General features: G+C 40.0%; 1 protein-coding gene across 2 annotated transcripts in view; it reads left to right on the top strand.

Annotated features, from left to right (window-relative positions):
- Positions 1-21,705, top strand: part of FOXP1 (forkhead box P1) — a 566,277-nt gene that overhangs the window by 398,378 nt on the left and 146,194 nt on the right. For both annotated transcript variants that reach the window (XM_069476045.1, XM_069476044.1), the window contains one exon: positions 21,460-21,561. In XM_069476045.1, the coding sequence (XP_069332146.1) occupies positions 21,460-21,561 (102 nt within the window). The remainder of the gene's footprint in view (positions 1-21,459; positions 21,562-21,705) is intronic.

Raw genomic sequence — 21,705 nt, 5'->3', positions numbered from 1 at the left:
GTTGACGTTTATGAGTTTACACTATGCTAAAGGAGTAATAAACACAATTTTCTTTCAATAACAGGAAAGGGTAGCTTCTAGAATACATTTGTGGAAAACACATTTGTTCATTTCTTGAATGATATGAAAATAACACATTTTCAGTGATAAGACTTCTCAGATTGCCAATTGAATTAAACCTTTGAAGGTACGTTTATAACCTGTCTCAGAGCATTAGGAGATATTAGGGTTCATGTGATTGCATCGATTTAATGAATATTTAAATTATATACAGATTTGCATAAATCATATTTAAATCTAGGTTTTAGGGTGGGACTATTTGGTCCCGTCCTCCCAACTTCCAGGAAAAGGGAAAGCAGGAAGGGAGCTTGGGAATTGGGAATGGTCTAGAAGAAGATTTTCTTTCTCCAAAGAGAGGGAAAGTCTGACAGTACATTTTGGGAAAATATAAAAGGCATAGTCGGTACAAGTTCTTATAAAGCCTGGCCTTTGAACAGTTAAATAGAGACTTGGGTGGGTTGCTGCTGTGTTGGAGTCTGGAAAGGTGCCTTTACTTGACTTGGGCCGTTTTGTTTTAACCATCACTTACACAGTCCCCTGGGCCCTAAGCTGGTTCACTGGCTCTGGATGGGCCCTCGTTTGGCACATTGGTTTAGATGGAGTTAAACTTTTCACAGTTTTCTGGATTGTTTGCAGTTCAGTCCTGTGCAACATAATGAAAGTTTTCTAGCCATCTGTTGTTAAGCTGGCGGTGAACAAGGCCAGTATATCCAAACAAAGTTCTGGCCTGCTGTAAACTGAACCTGTCAGTTTAGCATAGCTTCGCTGACCCCTCCAAGGAACACAGCAGCCCTTGGTACCAGGCACTTACCACTTAGAACTTTCAAAGGGGAACTATTTGGGGCTGGGGCGGGGGAGGCAGCCTGTTTACTTTTTCCCTTTGTGTTCCTCTCACTGGCTTGGACTAGTTTATACTTGATCTTTAAATGGATGTTCATCCCTGCTCCTTTTTTGGGGGTGGAGTGGGACATTACTTCTTAATAGGGGATTATAACTTTTAGAACAAGGTATGAGTGTCTACAAACATATGTGAGGTGGCTGTGATTGGAAAGGATGTTCTCTGCTGTTATTTTTGTCTCATCATTTTGTCGTTCAGTGTTTGAAGGACAAATAGTCCAGGCAAGAAAACTCTTATACTTATTACTTAATGTATATAATTAAAATTGTTTCATGGCTTAAAAAAGGACTTTTTCCTCCTTCCTTCTGCGTGTTGTATTTCATCATCAGAAGTTCATATACAGCATAGCTTGGCAGAGCAGCAATTAGGCAGTACTCCTGCTGCATGGGGTATCTCTCCTGTTTTTCTGTTCTCATGTACAAGGTGTATCTATTGCTTTAGATTGCCCAGCTTAACCTTAAAACAGTTTCATTGTTTCGGGGTATTTTTTCATTCTGTAGTAAATGTTTAATTCTTATTTTCTGTTCAGCAGTGTTTCCTTGGCTATATGTGAAATATTCTTGTACATTCAGATTCTTGAGATTATCTATCTGTATCTTAACACCTGTCTAAACTTATTGCCCCTAACCTTTGTGAGTTTCCTTTTGTTACTGACACCTTGTAGGTGCTGGTACATTTTTATCTGGGCCTTGCTGTCAGGTATTTCCTATCCAGTGTAGTTACATTTGTGCTCTGTTAAGAGAGGACCCTGGGGTGCCATTGTTAAACCTCTGTGTCCATTCCTAGTCATTACAATATCCACTGCTGTTGAATAACTATTTAAGCCACTGTCATGGCCACCTTAGCCTCTCTAAGTGAGAGGCAAATCACAGTCCCACACAGCAACAAAGAAAAAAAGATCTGGAAAGCTTGTACATTTGTCTAAAGCACCAACGTGAGTGGACTTGGGCTCAACTTCAGCTGCAATCAAGGAATGTACAAAGGTCGAGAATTCCATAAATAGGGGGCAGAGGAAGCAAAGGACCAAACAAGGAGACACAAGCCTTCCCCTTTAAGGGACAAGGATTATCAGAGGAGTGAAAAATATTCAATTTAAAATTTAAATGAATGCACTTACTTGAAAATACCATAGAGTCATAATCTGTTTGTAAGGTGACTGACATATAAAGTGCTTTTTTGTTTTAAAGTAAAAAAAAAAAAAGTATTCGGGTAGAGTTTCGGGCGTAAAATGTCAGGTACAATGTAACGTGTACTCAACTCCAAGAGTCAGGCAAATAACCTTGGTATTTAGGACACTGCCTTTTAGAACATGCAATTGAAATTGTATTTTGTTGTGTGTCCTTTTATTTATTTATTTATTTATTTGAAGGAGGACTACATTAAGAGGTCACCTATTAGCTGTGTTTTCGCTGTCTTAAACTCAGCCCTTCTGTCTATTAAAATCAAACCACTGTGTAAACATTCCAGTGTTGTTCTTGGTCTCTACAATGGCCATGGGGATCAGGTTTCACCTGCCTGCACATCTTCAAGCAATTAGAGCAATTAGCGTGAAGCCATTTCACATTCAAGGATTCAAGGTCTATGGTGACATTCAAGTCCACAAGAAGTCTGAAAGGGAGAGGAGGAAGAGGCCCAGAGCGAGACTACTATTCCATGGCCCTGAGCAGACAATCTCTCTTTTAAAAATGGTAGCTCTTTAATGATGTTATTATGAAGTTTTTAAATGACATATCAAAAGTTGTTTATATCACAAAAACCCAACAGTCATTTAATTATACTAATGAAGGTCTTTATACGTGGCAGATTTCAAAAAAAAAAAAACACTTTTAATGGCCATGAGAAATGGATTGTTGCTATTCCTTGTATCACAGTGGTGGCAGCATTCTTTGTAGAGGAAGAATATATTTTATAATGTATAAGGGAATTTGCATTTCACTTTTCACAGTAAACCTCCCTGTGTTTTGGATAAATGTAACAATTACAACAACATGGAATATTTAGTTGGGAGATTTTTGAGCAAGTGTTGAAAGCAACTATGTTTGTTTGCTTTTTTTTTTTTTTTTTAAGGTTAGAGAAGAACAGTGGTGACTTTAACAGATTGAACTAGCACAGTTTAAAGAAAAATCATCAACTTTAGCATATCCGATAGCTGTACAGGCATGACAGAAAGTATCTTTTTTAAAAGTCTTAGAATCTAATCGGGTTTTTGCTCTGTTTGTTTGTTATGTTTGGTTTTTACATTTGTAACTTAGTTACCCAGGAATCTTGTTTGCACAAGGCAAATTCTAAACTGATTACAGCTTTTTAAATTGGTTTGTACATTTTTAAATCCATATTTTACTCTTGGTTTATTATGCAAAAAAGGGGGGGAGGCACTAATTTTAAAAATCCAAGCATGCTGCAAAAGAAAATCTTGCTTTGCAGTCCCAGAGGGTGTTCGCAATCAGGAATAACCGCAGGCTAAATTATAATGTGGAATTCTGTTGCCCTTTAACCTGATGCTGCCTGTTCCCATTCAGTGTTTGTTAACAAACAGCTCTAAGTACAAAATTGTTAGGAGAATTACTTTTTTGTTATATGCACTGACTCTAATTAAAATAAGAGGCTTTATTTAAAAAAAAAAAAAAAAGAATCGTGTGCCTCTAAGAAAGTTCTTGCAATAATTCCCTTAAGGCTTTACTAAGTGTTGGCTTGCAAGATACTAGGTGTTGAGCGGTTACATGTATCTGAAGGACAGAACGTGTCTATCTCTGTGTGTGACTGAGGCTAGAGCATTTGCATTCATTCAGTCACAAGCCATTTTAGGGAACCGGACTGCCTAGAGCCCTCTAGTTCCATCTTGAACTACTTATAGACCTTTGTTGAAAGATGGTTTTCCTGGTCGCCCACTTCAACGGTGCCTAGGCTGTGTGCCTTTTGATACTGCATCTCAGAGCAGATACAGGGGATGCTAATAAAATGCAGCATGTTGGACACTGAGCAAGGTAAGAGTCTGCCTTTTCCCCTGCCCCTTGCAAATGGATTGCTCGGAAATCATTTGCTGGACCAGCTGAGTAAGAGAGGAACATTTGCATTGGATACTCCACCCCTCCTAAAAGTGGAGAGGCAGGCATGGGGCTCAGGCGGGAGGGCAGGCAGTAAACCAGATCTTTCCCTTTTTTTTCCCCCTAGCCTAGTCCTCTGTGTCTATGATCTGCCTTTTGAACTGTTTTTGTGGCTGATCAGTTCCACCTAATATGTCTCTTGATTTCTGCTATTGTAATACTCAGGCGACATGCTGTTCTCTTCATTTTTATAAGCTTTAGATGCTTCTGCCTGTCATATTCTGGCGGTTTATCTTCAGCGTCTGGATTTGCTTTCAGACTTGAATGTCTATCAAGCTGCCGTTGCTTTGAATGTGAGATCAAAAGAAGATGAATTCCAGTAAAAAATTTCCTTCTATGAAGAAAAGATTGGGGCCTATGTAAACATCCCACTGACAGCTCCCAATGAGTTATTTTAGCCGAGTATTAGCACCTGGATGACAGACAGTCCAGCATTCCACGCTAAATAACAAATCAGTTGCTTCCGTGGCAGAACATTGCCACAACAGCAGTACATTTTCAGAAGGAATCCTTTTCTTCCTCCTTTTTTTTTTTTTTAAATTGAATATGGCTGTTCAACTCTTCATCCTGTTTTTCAAGCTGACTTGCTATGCCTTCAGCAGTTTACTTTTCTTTACAGTATCTGTCAAGTTACCCGGGTGACAGAAGACAGGACTTTGATAATTAGTTAGGAGTGGGTTAAGGAGTGTTGAAGTAGGCAAGGTAGGCATCTCTAGATAAACAGGTAGTGTGGCTGATCGCAGAGAAGGAAAATGTAAAGAAAAAGCAGCCAAAGGGAGATCCAGGGCATATCCCTAGAATGCGGGACGATGTGTTCTTTAAAAATACATGTGACAAAATCCTCTAAAGTCTGCAAAATCTGAATTTTCTTTCTTTCCTCTTCTTCTTCTTTTTTTTTTTTTTAAAGCATCTTGGCTATGTAAATGTCACCACAAAAATATCTCCAGAGCAGGTTTCCCGAAACCCTGTTGGTGTGTATTTGCGTGAATGAGCTGTGTTTGGCTAGGGCTTGGTCTAGCCAGGGCGCACTGCTGTGCTATGTTGCTGCTTGCAGACCTGGAGCGATTCAGATACGTGTGGCATTAATAGATTTCTTTAAGTGCTAAATGCAACTTTGAAAATTACCTGCAAGCTCGCACTGATCTTTCAACTTTGAAAGTGAAGAATTACTTGAGGAATTCTTGTGGTTTCTTTGTCATTTAGTGAGAGCCCAGCCAGCTACTGTGGAGGCAAGCCTCCCTGAGGTTTGCCTACAAAGGGCAATGTTCCAGTGTGTTTTCTCCTCGAGTGTGCTTCAGCCGCACAGCACTTCCTGTTTATTCAAACATCTTTTTTACCACTCGGCAACCCCCGCTTCACAGAAACAGCCAGAACCCATCTACAGCAAGAAGACGGAAATCCAAAGGCAGACAGTACGGGCTCCCTTCGTCAAACTCTTCATTTTCTCTGTAAGTGTCCAGAGAAAAAGAACGTTTTTGCTGGGTTAAACTTTGAAACTAGGGATCCGTTCTTGTGCAGACATTCTCTGGAGGGCAAAATAAGATGATCCAACTTGTTTACTGCTTTTTTTCTCTTCCCTCCCTCCCTTTCTCCATCAAAGGCTTTTTTTTTTTTTCTTTTTTTCTTTTTAGAGGTTTGAGAGGACCGGTTCCTTCTAACTTCTTGTTTAATTCCACTCCCTTGCTTTCAAACGTGTCTTTGGATAGAATCAGCTAAGTAGGCAGCCGTGTCTTGTCAGGAGAGTTTTATAGGCTGAACGTAGATTAGAACCTCTCTCTGCTTCTTGTGACATTGTTTTGTGTTGCCTTCTTTTCCTTCCTGTTATCACAAGTAGTAAGAGAATACGGGGATGGTGGCTTTGTAATTCTGCGTCTACGGAATCGTGCTCTGATGTTTTGCATCATGCCACCGTCATCATTTGTAAATCGGTCTTGATAATATTTGTACCAATTTCATGCCAATAAAAGTCAGAGTGCTGAAACACGCATGGTCATTATCTCATTCATATTACTATTGTTTCAGTGGAGTGGGCTGCAAAAGGAAGGGGAAAGCCTGCCTCACTTTCAGCAATGGTTGTTAACTTTGATGTTGGGAGGCTCTTTTCAAAATTTTCTTTGTGCATAATTAGTATGGCAGGGAAAACCCTTGGACTCCGGCTGCCCCTTTGCTCTGTGTGGAAGAACGATGTAACTGCTCTCTTGGTCCTTTCTGTTGAAATGACTTTTTAAACACATGGTTTGGTGTTTTTTTTTTAAAGGGTTCCACCTTTTCCTGGCTGTAGTCATTCCTCTTGCCTCTCTCCTCTCCCTCCATACCCCTCAATCCTGACTCCCAACTTCACTGTAATTGGTAAGGCAGGTGTTAATTTTTTTTTTTTTTAAACTATTTACTGGTCAGGGAATAGACAGGAAATGGAAAATTAGCTCTTTTGATCTTAAGGGAATTGTTACTACTAATTGTTTGTTAGTTCCCCAGACTAAATATCCTTAAATTTTACTGTCTAAAACAGTATCTCTCAGAAGAGAGAAAGAAATATGCTCTGTAGTTGTCCAAACCTCTAATAGAAGAAACATTTAAATACATAAAATAAATTTGTGTGTGCATGTGTGTGTGTGTGTGTGTGTGTGTATTGCTGTGGCCGCCATGGCTTTTTGAATGTTCAGAAGTTGTTCTCCTTTGCAAGAAAAAAATAAGATGTTTGTGACTGCCTTAAGGACAATTTGTTTAACAGTAGGAGTAATTGCAGGGAAAATGGAAAGAGTGACTGAAGGTATTTACTCAGATGTTAGTGTAGGTGTGGGGGCTGAAAACTCAGTGTGGGAACAGTGGGCTGCTTTTCTTGGTATCTCAGTCTATTTGATGACCATCAAATTTCCCAGCTCGCTGGTTTTGTTTTTTCTGGATGACATGTTTGATTATTTATCAGAAGGGGAAGGGAGTAGCTGAAGCAAATAAACATGTGACCAAGTTCTGTTTTGTTTTCCACTCAGAAAGCCATGCCCTTTAACAGATACACAGAAAATAATAAATGCATTGTTTTATGATAAAAGGAAATTATATGTGTCCTTTTTCTTTTAAAGGCAACTGAGTTAACCCTGAAGGCTCCGGAGCCTTTTTACCTTCAGAGAATTTGCCAGGCTTTTCCCTGAGAGAATCAGTGTATTGCAGCATATGCTTTTATGGGACAAGATTTACCAGGATTCGTTTGTTCAGTAGTTAGGCTTTTTCTAGATACTTTGCTTAGGTAGGCCTGCCTCAGTAGCTCTACTTTATGGGTGTATATGTCTGTGTTTGAAATCATGGTACCACTGGATAAGTCAGTAGCTCTTACAGTTTTGTTGAAGGCTACATTATGATCTAATGTCTGTGGCCAGGGTACAACGTGATTTATTAGAGGCCCAATATTTTGCCCCTCTTTTTAAAAACATCAGGCAGGTGCTGCAATGCAGGCAGTCTACTTCTACGTCTCTGTCCCTCAAAAATACCTGTAGTCTTTAATATTAGGTAATGTATTTCATGATCTTCAAGGTTGTCATTATCTCAAATCGGCTCCTCCAGAGGCCAAGGGAAAGGTTCAAATCTGTGTGAAATCTAGATTTTAAAATAAGCAAACTAAAATCTATCTTTTTTTTTTTTTTTCTTTTTTGGTTTTAATTCTCAGGTGGAGTTTGCATTCTTATTACACAGGCATTTGCTGATGCATGTGTGCACACTGGCACGTTTCTTTAAAAACTGGAGCATGGTTTTCCGTAGGGGCTTCCTCACTTATATACATCTGAAAAAAATGATGTGCATGATCCCAGCACAGTGCCTGGCTCAGTCGTATCAAGCGCTATAAATCACAGCTGAAAATCTGTTTCATTGCCTATAGTGTTTTGGAATGTGGGTTGAAAATATGCACACAGAAGGGATTCCCTCTTCGTTGACTATATAAGGGAACAGTGCAACAGAGGTTCAGACACAGTGTAGCTCCCACCAGTATTGCCCTGCATGTCACAGGGAGGTGGCTTCACTCTTGAGAGGACCATGATGGAAACATTAGCTTTTCTGCCTCCTCTGTTGTCATCTCGGGTGACTCTCCAAAAAGCAGTTGGGTCGGATAATCATACTTTGTACTTATACAGAGCCCTTTGTCTGCAGAAATCAAAGTGCCTGACTAATGTTAACTCATTAATACTCAGGACACCCTAAGGACATAGGTAGGCTGCAAAGATTATCCCACTTTTGAGGTGGGAAAAAGTCCTGTCGTTAAAATCATTTACAGTTTCCGGGTGTGTCTGTATTTAAGGCTCAGGCTAGACCTGGAAGGGGTATGATCTAGAGATCATGAGAAGCGTTTTTCCTGTGACATAGTCAGCTCTGACCACAAGCAGTCTCATGAGAAAGTGTTTTACCCTGAAGAAACTGGACTGGAAAATATAGCTAGTGCGTGATGTTGATGCTGGTGGGAGGGAGGAGATGGTAAAGACTAATCATGCTTAATTTTAATCTATTTAGCCTCAAAGTTTAAAGATGCAGCATGGGCTGAAAGTTCTGATTTTTGTTCTGTTTCATTTTAACCCAATATAATGTTGGCAACTTAACTTCCACAAAAATCAAGTTAGTTTGTTCTTTGCAAAGAAAGAGTTACAGTGCTACTTACTGGCCATGCAAAGTCAGTGAGAAGTTGCTCTGTAGTTACATGCTTTGGGGGCAAAAGAATTGAAACATTCTGTTAATGCTACATGTTACTGTGTGATTCTTCAATTCTGGAGGCCTTGGGCCTCCTTCCTATGGTTACTAAGTGTAATATAAAAATTAGTTGGGTGCTTTCTGCTGTTCTGAGTCTTCTGTTGAAAGCTTTTACAGAAGATTCTAGAGTAGGGTGGTGATATTGGGGCTGTGTTTTTGGAACCTGAGTATAGAAATGAGATTTGAAATAAATCTATACTCAGTGTGCCTTTAATTTCAAAAAGCAATTTTCAAAAGACCATAAATAATGATTCCAGTTTTGCTTAAGAAAATTGCTTTTCTTAAGCATGTCCCAAAATGTTGACAATGTGTCATGTGTAGGTAATGGTATCACACTTGATTTTTTTAATTATTATTTTAATTCATTTATGTATTTTTCATATCTTCTGCCATGAACTTACTACTTTCATAATGAATATTCATTTATAAAGCACTTTTAAAAATCTCTTATTACTTACTAGGTATCAGGCTCCAGACTATACATTTTACATGTATTAACTATGATGTAGGTACTGTTATTTCCTCCCATTCTTGCTAATGAAGAAACTAAGGCACAGAGAGGTTAAGTAACTTGTTCAGGGTCACACAGCTGACAAATGGTGGAGTTGGGCTTCAAATCCAGGTGCAATGACTGGTGGGTACTTAACTACCACATATGCTGCTTCTGTAGAAATACGTTAATGTTTTTTAAAGCAAACTTCTATTTCTTTGGAATTTCTGTATCTCTCTCAAGGTCAGTAATTCCCCCAAATTCCCAAGAAATCCTTGTTTCTTCATGCCTGGAGACTCAAGTTCTACCTTATGCTAAATTTTGGTGACTGCAGGTTCCAAAGATCATTGTCACTCTTTGAGCATAACTCTGTGAGCAAAACTGTGCATCAGATCAGCACAGTTTTGTTTTTAATCACCCATTAAAGAAAGTATTTCTAATTCCTTGACTAAACCAATCAAACCTTTTTTCTCGTGCTGTAATCTATATCCACCACAGGATATAATCTTTTAAAAATTCACTACAAAGTTACCTTTGTGTGTGGCTTAGATTAACTGAATATATTGTCCTAAACGTGTCTAAATTTTTCTTAAAAATCTGTCATGTCAAGCAAATAGTTCTACTTCCATGTGAATAGAAGAATTCCAAATTCGCATATCTGCGGATTAGTGGCTGTTTTTGTTTGTACTTTGTTCTTAAAGTACAGCAAAGGGATTCTATCCAGGCTGTGTGACCTTGGCCACGTTACATTAACTTTCTGTTTATGTAAAGCAATTTAGAAACAATCTAGATACACAGTTGGCATTCAGTGTTAGTGATCATTTCCTTCTTCCTCAGTAGCATCGTATGAGTATCATCATCTCTTGTAGCTCACTGATTTGGCCTCTTAGGCAGACATTCCTGCATTGAAATTGGCAAGGCATGGGGTGAAGGTTTGGTGAGGGTCGTAAGGAGTCATATTTGCTCAAATACTTTTGCCAGTGGAAGGAGCCAGGACTCTCAGCTGCAAATCGTCTGTGGGACTGCAGGTAAATCACATAACCCCTCTTGTCCTCCGTCTGCCTTTTACAATGAAAGTTGACTGCCTTAGATTCCTTTGGGTTCAACAGAGAATGCTGCTGCAGTTTTTCTTAGTGTTTCCGTGAAGAGGATGCCCAATGGTTTGAGATCACTTGGAAAAAGAAATCTTTGCTTTCCACTGACAAAATATATTCTCTCTCTTATGCATGGGGCAATATATTGTGCATTATAGGAATAGTTTTCATTTACTAAATAACTTACATGTACCAGGTGTAGTGCTAAGGACTTTACCTGCATATATCACATAATCTTTACAGTTTAACCTCTCTTGCCCTATGTTTCCTTATCTGTTAACTGAGTGCAATAATGCCTCAAAGAATTGTGAAAATGGAATGAGATAATGGATCTGCACTGTTTAGTACTTGTCTGGAAATAAACATTAAAAAAAAAAAAAACTGTAACTTTTTTATTGTCTTCCTGATCTTCAATGACCAGTGACCAGAGCACTTTTTAATACGGCAGTAATTTAACACCCTCACCACCACCACCAAAAGAAAAAGAAGAGGGATGTAATTATTAGCAGACTGTGAAAGACTACAGTTGATTAAAAACAGGGACTAGATATCCTACTGGACCTGAAAGCTATGCCACGTGAGTCAAGAGAGGTAGATCTAACTTAGGTGAAGGTGAAGGGTAAGATACAGGTGTCTAGAAGCATGAACTGAAACCGGACTTCGGTGAAATTGTGAAAAAGAAAAAATCTGCGCTCTCTTAGCTCTCTGCCTTTCCATTATTTGCTTTTATGAAAAGCTTATTTTGAAAAAATCCAACCTTGGCTCAGTTTAACCAAGGAATGGGGAGACTTGTCCAGATTCGGGCTTGAAGAAGGGCTGAGAATCAAGGGGTGATGGTGACAGCATCAGTATTCCAAGAGAAGATGGATGAAGTCAGATAGCCAGGGAGGTGAAAACACAGTGTGAGAGAGAGCAGAGATAGCCGGGCTTGTGAATTCCTTCCTGTCTGCCTGGTGGAGTTTGCCAGCACAACAATAGAAACACAGGATGCTGCTACAGGGAGTCAGAAGCAGTGCTGGTCCCTTGGGTCTGGGGATATCAGGGAACACTGCTGCCTGGAGGAATTGGATTGTGAACTGTTTTGAGGGAAAGATAGAATTTAGATGGAGAAGATACTGGGATGCCTCGCAAATGTGGCAGGGAACAGGGGAGGGAAGGCTTGAGGATGTGGTCATAGCGCAAAGAATCCTGCGAATGGAATGATGGGCTGAAAGAAGCAAGTCTTTTGTGTGGGTAAAAGAAGAGAGATTAAAGTTAGAAGGTGTGGCACCATGAAAAGGCCTTTTCCTTCCTTTTGGAGGCAAAGGGACCTATAGTCATCCATGCATTTTTGGCTCTGTAGGGCTGCCTAGGCATTTGCAGAGATTGCTTTTGGCCATCCTTGGGTCTAATCAATGACCTTGGTGCAATGTGAGTATCAAGTTCTCACTAGACAATGTTTGTTTGTTTTTGTTTTTCCATCCTAGCCACTGGCTAGATTTGTGACCTTGGGCAAGTCACTGAACCTCGTAATCTCTGTTTGTCCATTTTAAATCAGGAATTATAAAACCTCCCCTACCTCCCTTAGAGATGCTGGGAAGAAGAAATAAAATAATTAATGTAGAGCAACTAACTAGCACAGTGCTTGGTACATAGTAAACAATTCATTGCATTGTTTTTATTTTAGTGTCTTAAACACAAGGAGGTTATTATGCTACATTTGCCCCAGTGTTTCTAGATGCTCCTCATTTCTTAAATTGTTACTCAGTGTAACCCTTTGCTGTTTGCAACAACTGCTTTAAGAAATGCAAATTATTGGAGAATATTAGGATTTCAAGCCCCCCTCCCCCATCCTAATATTTGGCCAAGAGTGAGTAGTTTCACATTTTGGACTTTTAGTTCTGTCTGGGCCTTTCCTGCCTCCCCATTTCTGTTTCCTTCTTTTGTATTCTATCTCTCCTGGAATGTTGCCTCAAAGTCATTTTCACTCTTTGCTTCTTTGCCCAAAATTAAGGCAGGAGAAGGAAGGTACTTTGTGAAGCAAAGCATTCATAGGTGTTAATTGCTTCTTAGGGCATCCTGAGTATGTGTGACTTATATTACAAGAATAAAAGGAATACAGCATCATATTTGTTTGAGCAGGAATAGTTTCAGTGTTACTAGCAAAATCATGGAAAATCCTCCATTATTTTTAGCTTAATTCTAGGCAGATCTTCCACAAGCTTCCAAATTAGCAAGTCTCATTCTGAGGTACGAAAAGATGTGAATCTGAATTATTCATAGTGAGAGTTGCTGGGTTGCACCCTCTTAAAAGGCAATTGCAGAAAACAGTGGGTTAATACAATGAGTTAATAGAGCCCTTTGATTCATTTATCCTTATGTTTGACCCTTTGTTTTATTTTATTTTTTTTTACCTCAGGAACCCAGAGAAGGACTGGGCCAACCTATGTATTTATTTTTAAACATAATCTCTTCTTAAACAAGGGGAAACAAGAGTTTGTTGCAGCATCTCACTTAACATTTTAGACGTTTTCCGATGAACTTCACTTCTGTTTTACCTCATTGCAATGCTAATGTTGCCTAGAGTGGTAGCATCCCAGGCGGTGATCTTGTCAACTCTCCTGAGCTAACAGGCTCAGGCTTGGGCAGTGCTTGAATGGAATTCCTCCAAAGACAACTCAGGTGCTGGAGACTCAGTGGCAGTGATTCAGCGTCTGGCACTGGCTCCAGTAAGGAGCAGCCAGCCGGTGCCTCGACAAGGTGGTTATAGGGCCCTATGTTAACAGGAGTAGGAGTATGGTGGTGGTTTTTTCTTTTCTTTCTTTCTTTCTTTTTTTTTTTTTCTCTCTTCTAAGAGACTTCAAACAGATTTCCTGACTGTTTATAGACATTAAACTTAACTTCACCTGATTTTGCAAGAGGATTGTAGATGTCCCCCCACCTTTTTTTTTTTTTGGTCTCATGAAAATTCCTGTCTTTTACCTTCTTGGGTGGGAAGTGTCTTCTCTGTGCCTTCCCAATAAAAGAGGTTACTCATAATTGCAAGTGAATATAGGGTTTGTTGAACCCCTTCCGGTTCTTAGGTTTCCTTTGGGGGTGGGGCATGTAGCAGAATGCCTCCCCCTGTCTAGGGCCTTCCAGTATCTCTCTGTGCCCATGTCACCTATAGTCAGTGTATGGGATGGCATTTGGGTTCTCAGCACGAATACTGGCAAATCATGGCGTGCGTGGTGCAAGAACTCTGTTGCACAATTCTGTTCCTCCTCATCCCAGTTATTCTGCAAAATAAAGGAAAAAAACAAAATATTGTTCGCCATCTTTTCCTCCTAAGAAAGTAAACTCTAACAAATAAATTGCTGACCTTAAAACAAACAAACAAAATAGAACTCCTAACTTATCATCTATGCTCATATCTTTGCAGTATTGGTCAAATTCTAAAACGAAAAAAAAAAAAAAGCAGGGAACATATCTAATGGTATCATAGGAGGGATAACCATCCTGCATGTAGCTTAGAGAATATGGAATCATGTCTGGGAGTATCTGTGAGACCTAGCGTTGGAAATAGATCTATTAATGGAAAAGAAGTGCAGGCTGGTGCGGGACTGGTCCAAGTACTGGAGGGGATGCTTTGGCGTGGCCTTATCACGGCCCCACCCACACAGATGGGGATCACACTACCCGTGACCCCGTGACTGTGTCTCCTTCTGCAGTTAGGACAATGATGACAGTGGAGAACTTTGACTTTTCTATTTCCTGTCCCTTTTGAATTTTACACAAACACATAATGTTACAATGTTTTAAGAGTGGAGTTGTCCCTGCTCCACTTTTTCTCTTGATACTGTCTCATAAACTTGTTTGCAAAAACATTTGTGTTCGCAAAGAACATTTTAAGAAATCCCCACAAAATGCCCTACCTAAATATGAGCTGTTATTGAATGCTTTGTAAGACTAGGATACTTTGTCTGGCTGTCAGAACTCTGAGGATGCATGATGCTAGGGAAACTCTCCCTTCTAGGTCACTGATTCAAATCCCATACCCCAACTGATGTAAAGCTTTGCTGTCTGCTGTGCCTGCTTTTGGGGGTTGAGTCAAGTGCATTTACTACCCATGAATGTTCAGAGTCCACACCCTTATTTGTCATATCATAGAGCAGACCGAGCAGTGACTGGTACAAAGAGACAGTTAAAGGCTCTCTGATGAATGGTTGTTACCCCCTGTTGTTTTTCACTTATGACGTCAATAACATGACTTGATGGTGTGCTGTCATGCTTTCTTGTGTATCTAGTATTTGCACAGTCATTAGAATCGGAATCTCTCCTTGGGCATCTAATATTTTCACAATCATTAGAATCCCTCACTCTCCCATTGTCTTGTGACAACCAAGCACTCCATTTGTAAAATATCATAATTTTTTTGTAAAAATTCACTTTGGAGAACCTGCTGCCTTGGAATGCTGTTGATTCTGTATGAATGAACACTTGAATTTCTGCAAAGCCACTCTCATTTCATTTTTTTTTTAAGTGACCCACAAGCCTTCTTTCCCTCCTGCACTGGAATGATTGCTGTGTTTAAAGCAAAGAGGTGATGGGGTTTCCCTGCATACTCAGTCCTGGGTCTTGCAACACAGTGATTGTCAGATTGTGTTAAATGATGAGCGCTAATGTTAAGATGGTAGTTGGTTGTGGGGTTGAACCAAGGTAGCAAATTAGCTTAGGAGGAAAAGACTCTCTAGACGGACTGAAAGTATATAGAGAAGATGAGAAATATAGGAGAGAACATGACTTCTTTCTTACTTTCCTACTAATCTTCCCATGCTGCTGCTGCTGTTTTTTTTTTTTTTTTTTTTTTTTACTAGATTTTCCTCCCACCCCCATATGTGCGGTGACTGTTGATTAGCCAGTGAAATTATCTGAGAAACAGTTTGATCTTGAGGGGTGGGGAGAGTCTAGGAAAGAAATTAGAGGAAGGATGACTGACTCAGACCAGGCTTTAAAGCTGGAAATGGGACCATTTCTCAGGGCAGACAGGAAATAACTGGCCAGTAAGGCACATGCTGTCTTTATTCTGAGGGTGCTCAGGATCTCACACTGATTTAATCAATTACCTATGAGAAGAAACACACATTCAATGCTTGCAACAAGTTCCGAACAGTTTCAGGTAGAGGAGCACATGGATGTATTTCCTTTTCAGAAAAAATCAACATTGAATTTGAGCTGTAAGAACAGCTAATGAATAATGTTCTTGCTTAGCTACACTCTAAAATTATTTTGGGAAATTGATTGAAAGATGTTATTTATGTAAAATCCTGCCCAGTGGAATCTTTGTGGAATCTCACAGTACAGATAGCAATCTAAAACAGGTATTGGCAAACTTTTCCTATAAAGAGCCACATAGGAAATATTTCAGGTTTCAAGGGCCATTCAGTCTCTGTCTAAAGTGCTTCACTCTTGTTCTTTAGCACAAAAGCAGATATAGACGGTGTACAAGTGAATGAGCTTGACTGTGTTCCAATAAAACTTTATTGGTGCATACCAAAATTTGAATTCCATATAATTTTCACATGTCACAAAATATTATTTTTCTTTTTATTTTTTCTCAACTATTTAAATAAGTAAAAACCATTCTTATTTGATGGACCAATATATGACAGATAATACAAAACAGGTGATAAACCCATGACCAAAAACTTTCCAGTCAGTCATATTTTTTGAAGTCCTCCATGTGTCAGTGCTTATCTCAGACCTTGTCACCAAGTGTGTTATGCAAAACATTTCGTAAAGATTTTTCTCCTTCCAGCTTGCTTTATGTGTGTGTGGCATGCTTGTTCAAACCATATTTTATATAAACTTGTTGATGTTTCTTAAAATATGGTAGACATGTTTTTGAGCATCAGCTACCTTCATAAACATGCTAAACATAGGATTACCTAGCCCCTAAAACATAAGCACCTGCTATGAACTTGAAATGTAAATAGCTCAAAAATTGTAAACATGTTATGTAAAACATAATTTGTAAATAACAGATGGCACTTATTTACTAAGAATGTGAAGGCACTGATGAGAATGAAGCAATCTTGAACCAATAGAATGGAAGGTGTGTCAACGATGCCCAGGTTCCCATGGCCGACCAAAACTAGCAGCCAGGCACCAATCTCACTGACTCTCTGAGTGCTCAGAGCTGGCTGTGGACCATGGCACGCCAGCCATAAGGCAGCTCCAACCCCTTGTGCAGATCAGGGCATCGATTGGAGATGGGCCCATCCACAGATGCAGGTAGTGCCTTCCTCTCCTAGTGTACAGAGCCATTTCTTTTAGTTTGTTGAAGGAGAATAAATGTGAGTGTATGCACCTGGGCTCTGAGTGCCTGGTTTTATCATTCACCTCCACTCTGTGACATCCTTAAACTGTGTCTTTACTATAACCCGAGCCTAGCGCTAAAATACAGCTCCAACTTATTCAGTGCCAGGCAATTGTCACATCTGTTATAAAGGAAGTGTTGACTCAACCCAGTCCAGGAACCGCCACCAAAAGTAAAAGGTCTCCAGAGATGGGATTGAACCTTTTAAGTTATTTACATTAGCCGTTGATCTGGAACTTGAGTCAGAGTTGATCCTTGCTTCTTAAAAGTGAAATTCTTTCATTGGTTCATATCCTTTCTCTCTCTATCTCGCTGTCTCTCTTTTTCTGCTGCTTCCCTGCTCTTTTTTCCTCCTCCTCTTTTCCCTTTCTCTGTCTCAAACACATATCTACATACCTTATTATTAGATCTAGAGGTCTCATTTTATCTTCAAACAGTGTATCCTAAGGGACTTTTCTCCAGTTGTGATTGAGATACTGTTATGAAAATAAGAAAAGTCCATTCTCACTCCTCAGCTGTATTGCAGTAAAGACAATCTCAGAGGTTTAGGCAGTGCAGTCTGAGATGAAGAACATTAATCTGGTTTTGATGCACAATAACGGTTAAAATGGCTGTCAGAGTCATCATGTATGGGAAACACAGTGAATATGGGACTCTGGTGCAGTTTCCAAAGGGGATCTCATCAGTCATCCCAAATTTTCCACTGATCAATAATAAACATGATAATAAGCATTATTGGCTTTTTGCAAATGGGAGATTCCAGAGATTTGTATTATAATGCCCAAATACATGATCTTAGTCACTAAAGATTTATTGCCCCTTTCTGCCTGTGACAATTTAAAATCTAGATTACAGGCCAGGCACAGCGGCTCAGGCCTGTAATCCTAGCACTCTGGGAGGCCGAGACAGGAGGATTGTTTGAGCTCAGGAGTTCCCGACCACCCTGAGCAAGAGCGAGACCCCATCTCTACTAAAAATAGAAAGAAACTAGCTGGACAACTAAAAATATATAGAAAAAATTAGTCAGGTATGGTTGCGCATACCTGTAGTCCCAGCTACTTGAGAGGCTGAGGCAGGAGGATTGCTTGAGCCCAGGAGTTTGAGGTTGCTGTGAGCTAGGCTGACGCCACGGCACTCTAGCCCGGGCAACAGAGTGAGACTCTGTCTCAAAAAAAACAAAAAAGTGTAAAATCTAAATTATAGTGATTTATATATCATGAAAATTCAGAAAAAAAATCCTTTAGTGGGTGATTTCAAAGCATGTTGTAAGTTACACTCAATTAGGTTTTAAAACTCTTGCTGAGACCTACGGTGATTTTTAAATTTATTTTAATTTTATTTTGGAGTAGGTAATACTTTGCCTCAACTTTGTTAACATACTCATGACAAGGCCAGGGGATTTTTGTGGGATGATTCATAACAATTCATATCAAAATGAAGTATTCTTTGTCCTAGTGTTGTTTCTCCATCCCAAATATATGAAGTTATTTTACCTGTGTATATTCATCTGGGGGCTGAAATTTGGGAGCCACGTACTTTATCTTATAGTGTTCTCTGTTTAGTTGACTGAAGTTTCCCTTGGATTCATAGAAGTTTCTACACCTTTTCCCCCGTGCTCCTGTCTTTGATTATTGTCCTTAATGGGGCTCTGTATGAAGCGATGTCAAGTAGCTGGGGTTTATTATGTGATTACGTTAAGTTCATGCACCCCATGTAGAGCCTGAAAAGGATGTTATACATATAAACGACTTTTTTCTCCCCTTCAAACCAGCAAAATAAGTCCGAGGATTCCAGTGTCTAATTTTTAAATGTATAATCATTGTCTAGAGCCAGCTCAGGAAACATTTGTTGAAAACTTAGGTTTGAGTTTTCTACTTTTCTTTTGCTTGCGTGCGTTTATGAGCGCATGCTCGGATAAGAATAGTTACGCGTGTGTATGTGAATGTTTTTCTTAAAGACACTTAATATCTTCCCGTTTGCTGGAGTGAGTTGACTTTAGCTTCTCAGGGACCTGATTATTTAAAAATCAGAGATCTGTGTCTCCCAATATTAGGTGACGTGTGGTAAATTATGTGGCGTCTTTGTTACTTTGTTTCTCTTTGCTAGTTGTATTTTAGCATTGAATGTATGTAACCTTTCTCCTCTTCCCCATCATCTTTCTTTCCACACTGTCTTCTCACTGTCACCCATAGTCCCTCTGTCTGCCTTTCCAACCGGCAGCCAGACTCCCCTTTGCCGATCAGTCTATTACTCTGGGAATGTGACGGTAGCACTTAAGTATATAACAGTTCCCTTTCCTACATTAAAAAGCCGTAAAACCTTCATGTGAAATAGCTAAGGGAACATATATAGTAGGAGGAGAGGCTTTTGCTCCCGCAGGCACCTTGCAGAGGGGACTATTTTTCTTATATGATATAAATGAAATCTTCACTCTGCCCACTTTTACACCTACGCGTGTACTGAGCGTCTCCAAGGAGACAAGGAAACCCGGAGTCCAGCGATGGTGGATCCTCCACTGAGACAGCAGGCTGGAGTCTCAGGCAACTCTCCCAGGCGTCTTGGCTTCCAGATGCCCCTCTCAGACAGCCTCTTTTCTCGAGGCTCTTCCAAGCAGGCTTTCTCGAATATGTCTCTCCCTTCACAGATGAAATAGCCTGTGCGTTCCATCTGAAGGGCTGGTCGTGGTGAGTCCAGTAGGCAGAAGGCCTCCCTGGGACAAGAGGGGTGGACTTTGCAGGGAGGGGTAGAAGGCTTCCACTTGCCCAAGATCTTTTCTCTGCCATTTGTTTATCTGTGCTTCTGTTTCTTTGCCTGCCTTTGCACCTCCTGAACACAAAGGCACCACTCAACCTTACGAAGTGTCTTAAAAATAGTGGCTGTTACAACTGTATAGTTACGAGCCTGGTTTAGTGAGCTTGTCCTTTTAGGAGGAGTACTACTTTTGCAGCGTCCACATTTTTAGATGTCTGCCCTGAGCAGTAATCCTCTTGATCTCTCCAATTTCATTCTCCCCATTTTCCCGGGTTCAATGCACAGGAGCCCCCAGCCCCTCTTACCTTTCCCCCATTCCATCATTGTCACTATAACTTTTCTCGAAAATATACACATTATTTTCTTAAATAAATGAAGTGTCTGTTTCCCTTGGAGGAACACACTACCATCCTAAGTCCATTATGCTCACTCTCTAAAACTATAGTATCAGGTCTTTTTTTTTTTCTTTCTTTTTGTTCCCCTCCATCAGGGGAGAACATGAGCATAGTCCCCCACAGTATCAGAGTATCGGGTCCTTTTGATGAGTTGACCACATCTGTGATCTATCTGTGCCTATTCTTTGATGCACAAATAATTCAGTTACCGTATAGAAATTCTTACTGATGTAATCCCCCAAGAAATCTCATTTTGTCTCTAAACTCAAAGTGCATTGTTTAATGATCATTCTTGACATCTCTTCCATGTGTACATTCTTGGTTCTCAGCTGATTTGACTCAAGAAACCTCACTTTTCATGTGATTTTTTTTTTTTTTAAGCACAGTATCTACAAACTTCAATGTTCTGTGGCTGATCCTGCTGCCCTCTTTGGAAAGATGTGTGTGGCTAGCTTTTATTCCTGTCCTTAATTCTTTGACAGTGAATGTCCTCATGAGGGTTTATTGATGATACTTTTTTTTCTTTTTCACTTTAATTTTTTTTTTTTTTAATAGACAGGATTTCACTCCACTAGCCAGGCTGGAGTGCAGCAGCACAATCATAGCTTACTGTATGTAACCTTGAATTCCTGCGTTCAAGCAATCCTTCCTCAGCTTCCCAAGCAGCTGGGACTACAGGCATGGACCATCACACCCAGCTAATTATTTTTATTTTTTGTAGAGACAGGGTTTTGCTATGTTGCCCAGGCTAGTCTTGAACTCAAGTGATCCTCCTGCCTCAGCCTCCCAAATAGCTGGGATTACAGGTGTGAGCCACCATGCCTGGCCTACTTGAACTTTTAAAAAAGATTTGTCAGTCATATGTTCAACATGATGGAGAACTCTCCTGTTTTCTTCTTGCTTTAGCATTAATTCATATCACCTCCCCAATTTTTTTCTTTAAGGAAAAACCATCCCATTTTATAAGCTAGAAAGGGTCATTGGTAATAAACGTAACTCGTTTTGCTCACAGGTACAATAATGCCCCCTTTAAGATGACTACAGGTCAGATTTGATGTTTTTCTCTATGAATTCCATCGAGGTCAACCTACATATGTCTCATATGTTTTGATCTTCCTTCCCAAATAACCTAATCCAGAGTGAAAATGTTATGTTCAACTTGAGTTCCCAAGTTCCCCCAAGAAGAACTGGGGGGAGGGGGAGGATGCCCCTGGAAAGGGCTCTGTGTTGTCTGCCAGGTTTCGCCAGGTTTCTGTCTTTGCCCAGGTCCCTGCTGGCCTCTCTGCCATCCTTCCTCAAAGTTCCAACCATCTATGCTCCCAAATTTTATGTCAGAGTTTTGGTAGGGATAAAGTGTCTGCTTAGACAAATTGCTATGCCTGAGAACTGTGGATGAAATTAGCCAAATCAAGGGAAATGTAAACAACTTCTGGAAAGGTTTTCAACTTAGACTGGTGGAAAGTTTTGTTTGCTATTTCATTTGCCTGGAAATAGGGAAGTCCGGACGGTCCCAAAGTGCACTTCCTGGAATCCGTTTAGTGAAGGCTCCCCTGAACCTGTATAGTAATGCAAATGCTTCTCTTCTGTTTTTATTTCCAGGCACTTCAGGTGGCAAGACAGCTCCTTCTTCAGCAGCAACAGCAGCAGCAAGTTAGTGGATTAAAATCTCCCAAGAGGAATGACAAACAACCAGCTCTTCAGGTAACAATTCTCAATTCTTTTTTTTTTTTCTTTTTTTTAATTTTTAAATGACATGATACCCTTTGGGAGAGCTGATAAGCAATTCAGGAGCGGACTGTGTTGAGAATTGCAAATCATGTAAGACGATGTTCTGTAGAAGGCGCA

This window comes from Eulemur rufifrons, chromosome 7, assembly GCF_041146395.1.
Source record: "Eulemur rufifrons isolate Redbay chromosome 7, OSU_ERuf_1, whole genome shotgun sequence".
Lineage (NCBI taxonomy): Eukaryota > Metazoa > Chordata > Mammalia > Primates > Lemuridae > Eulemur > Eulemur rufifrons.
Note: the sequence above shows the minus strand (reverse complement) of the source record. Positions and strands in the feature narration are given on the sequence as shown.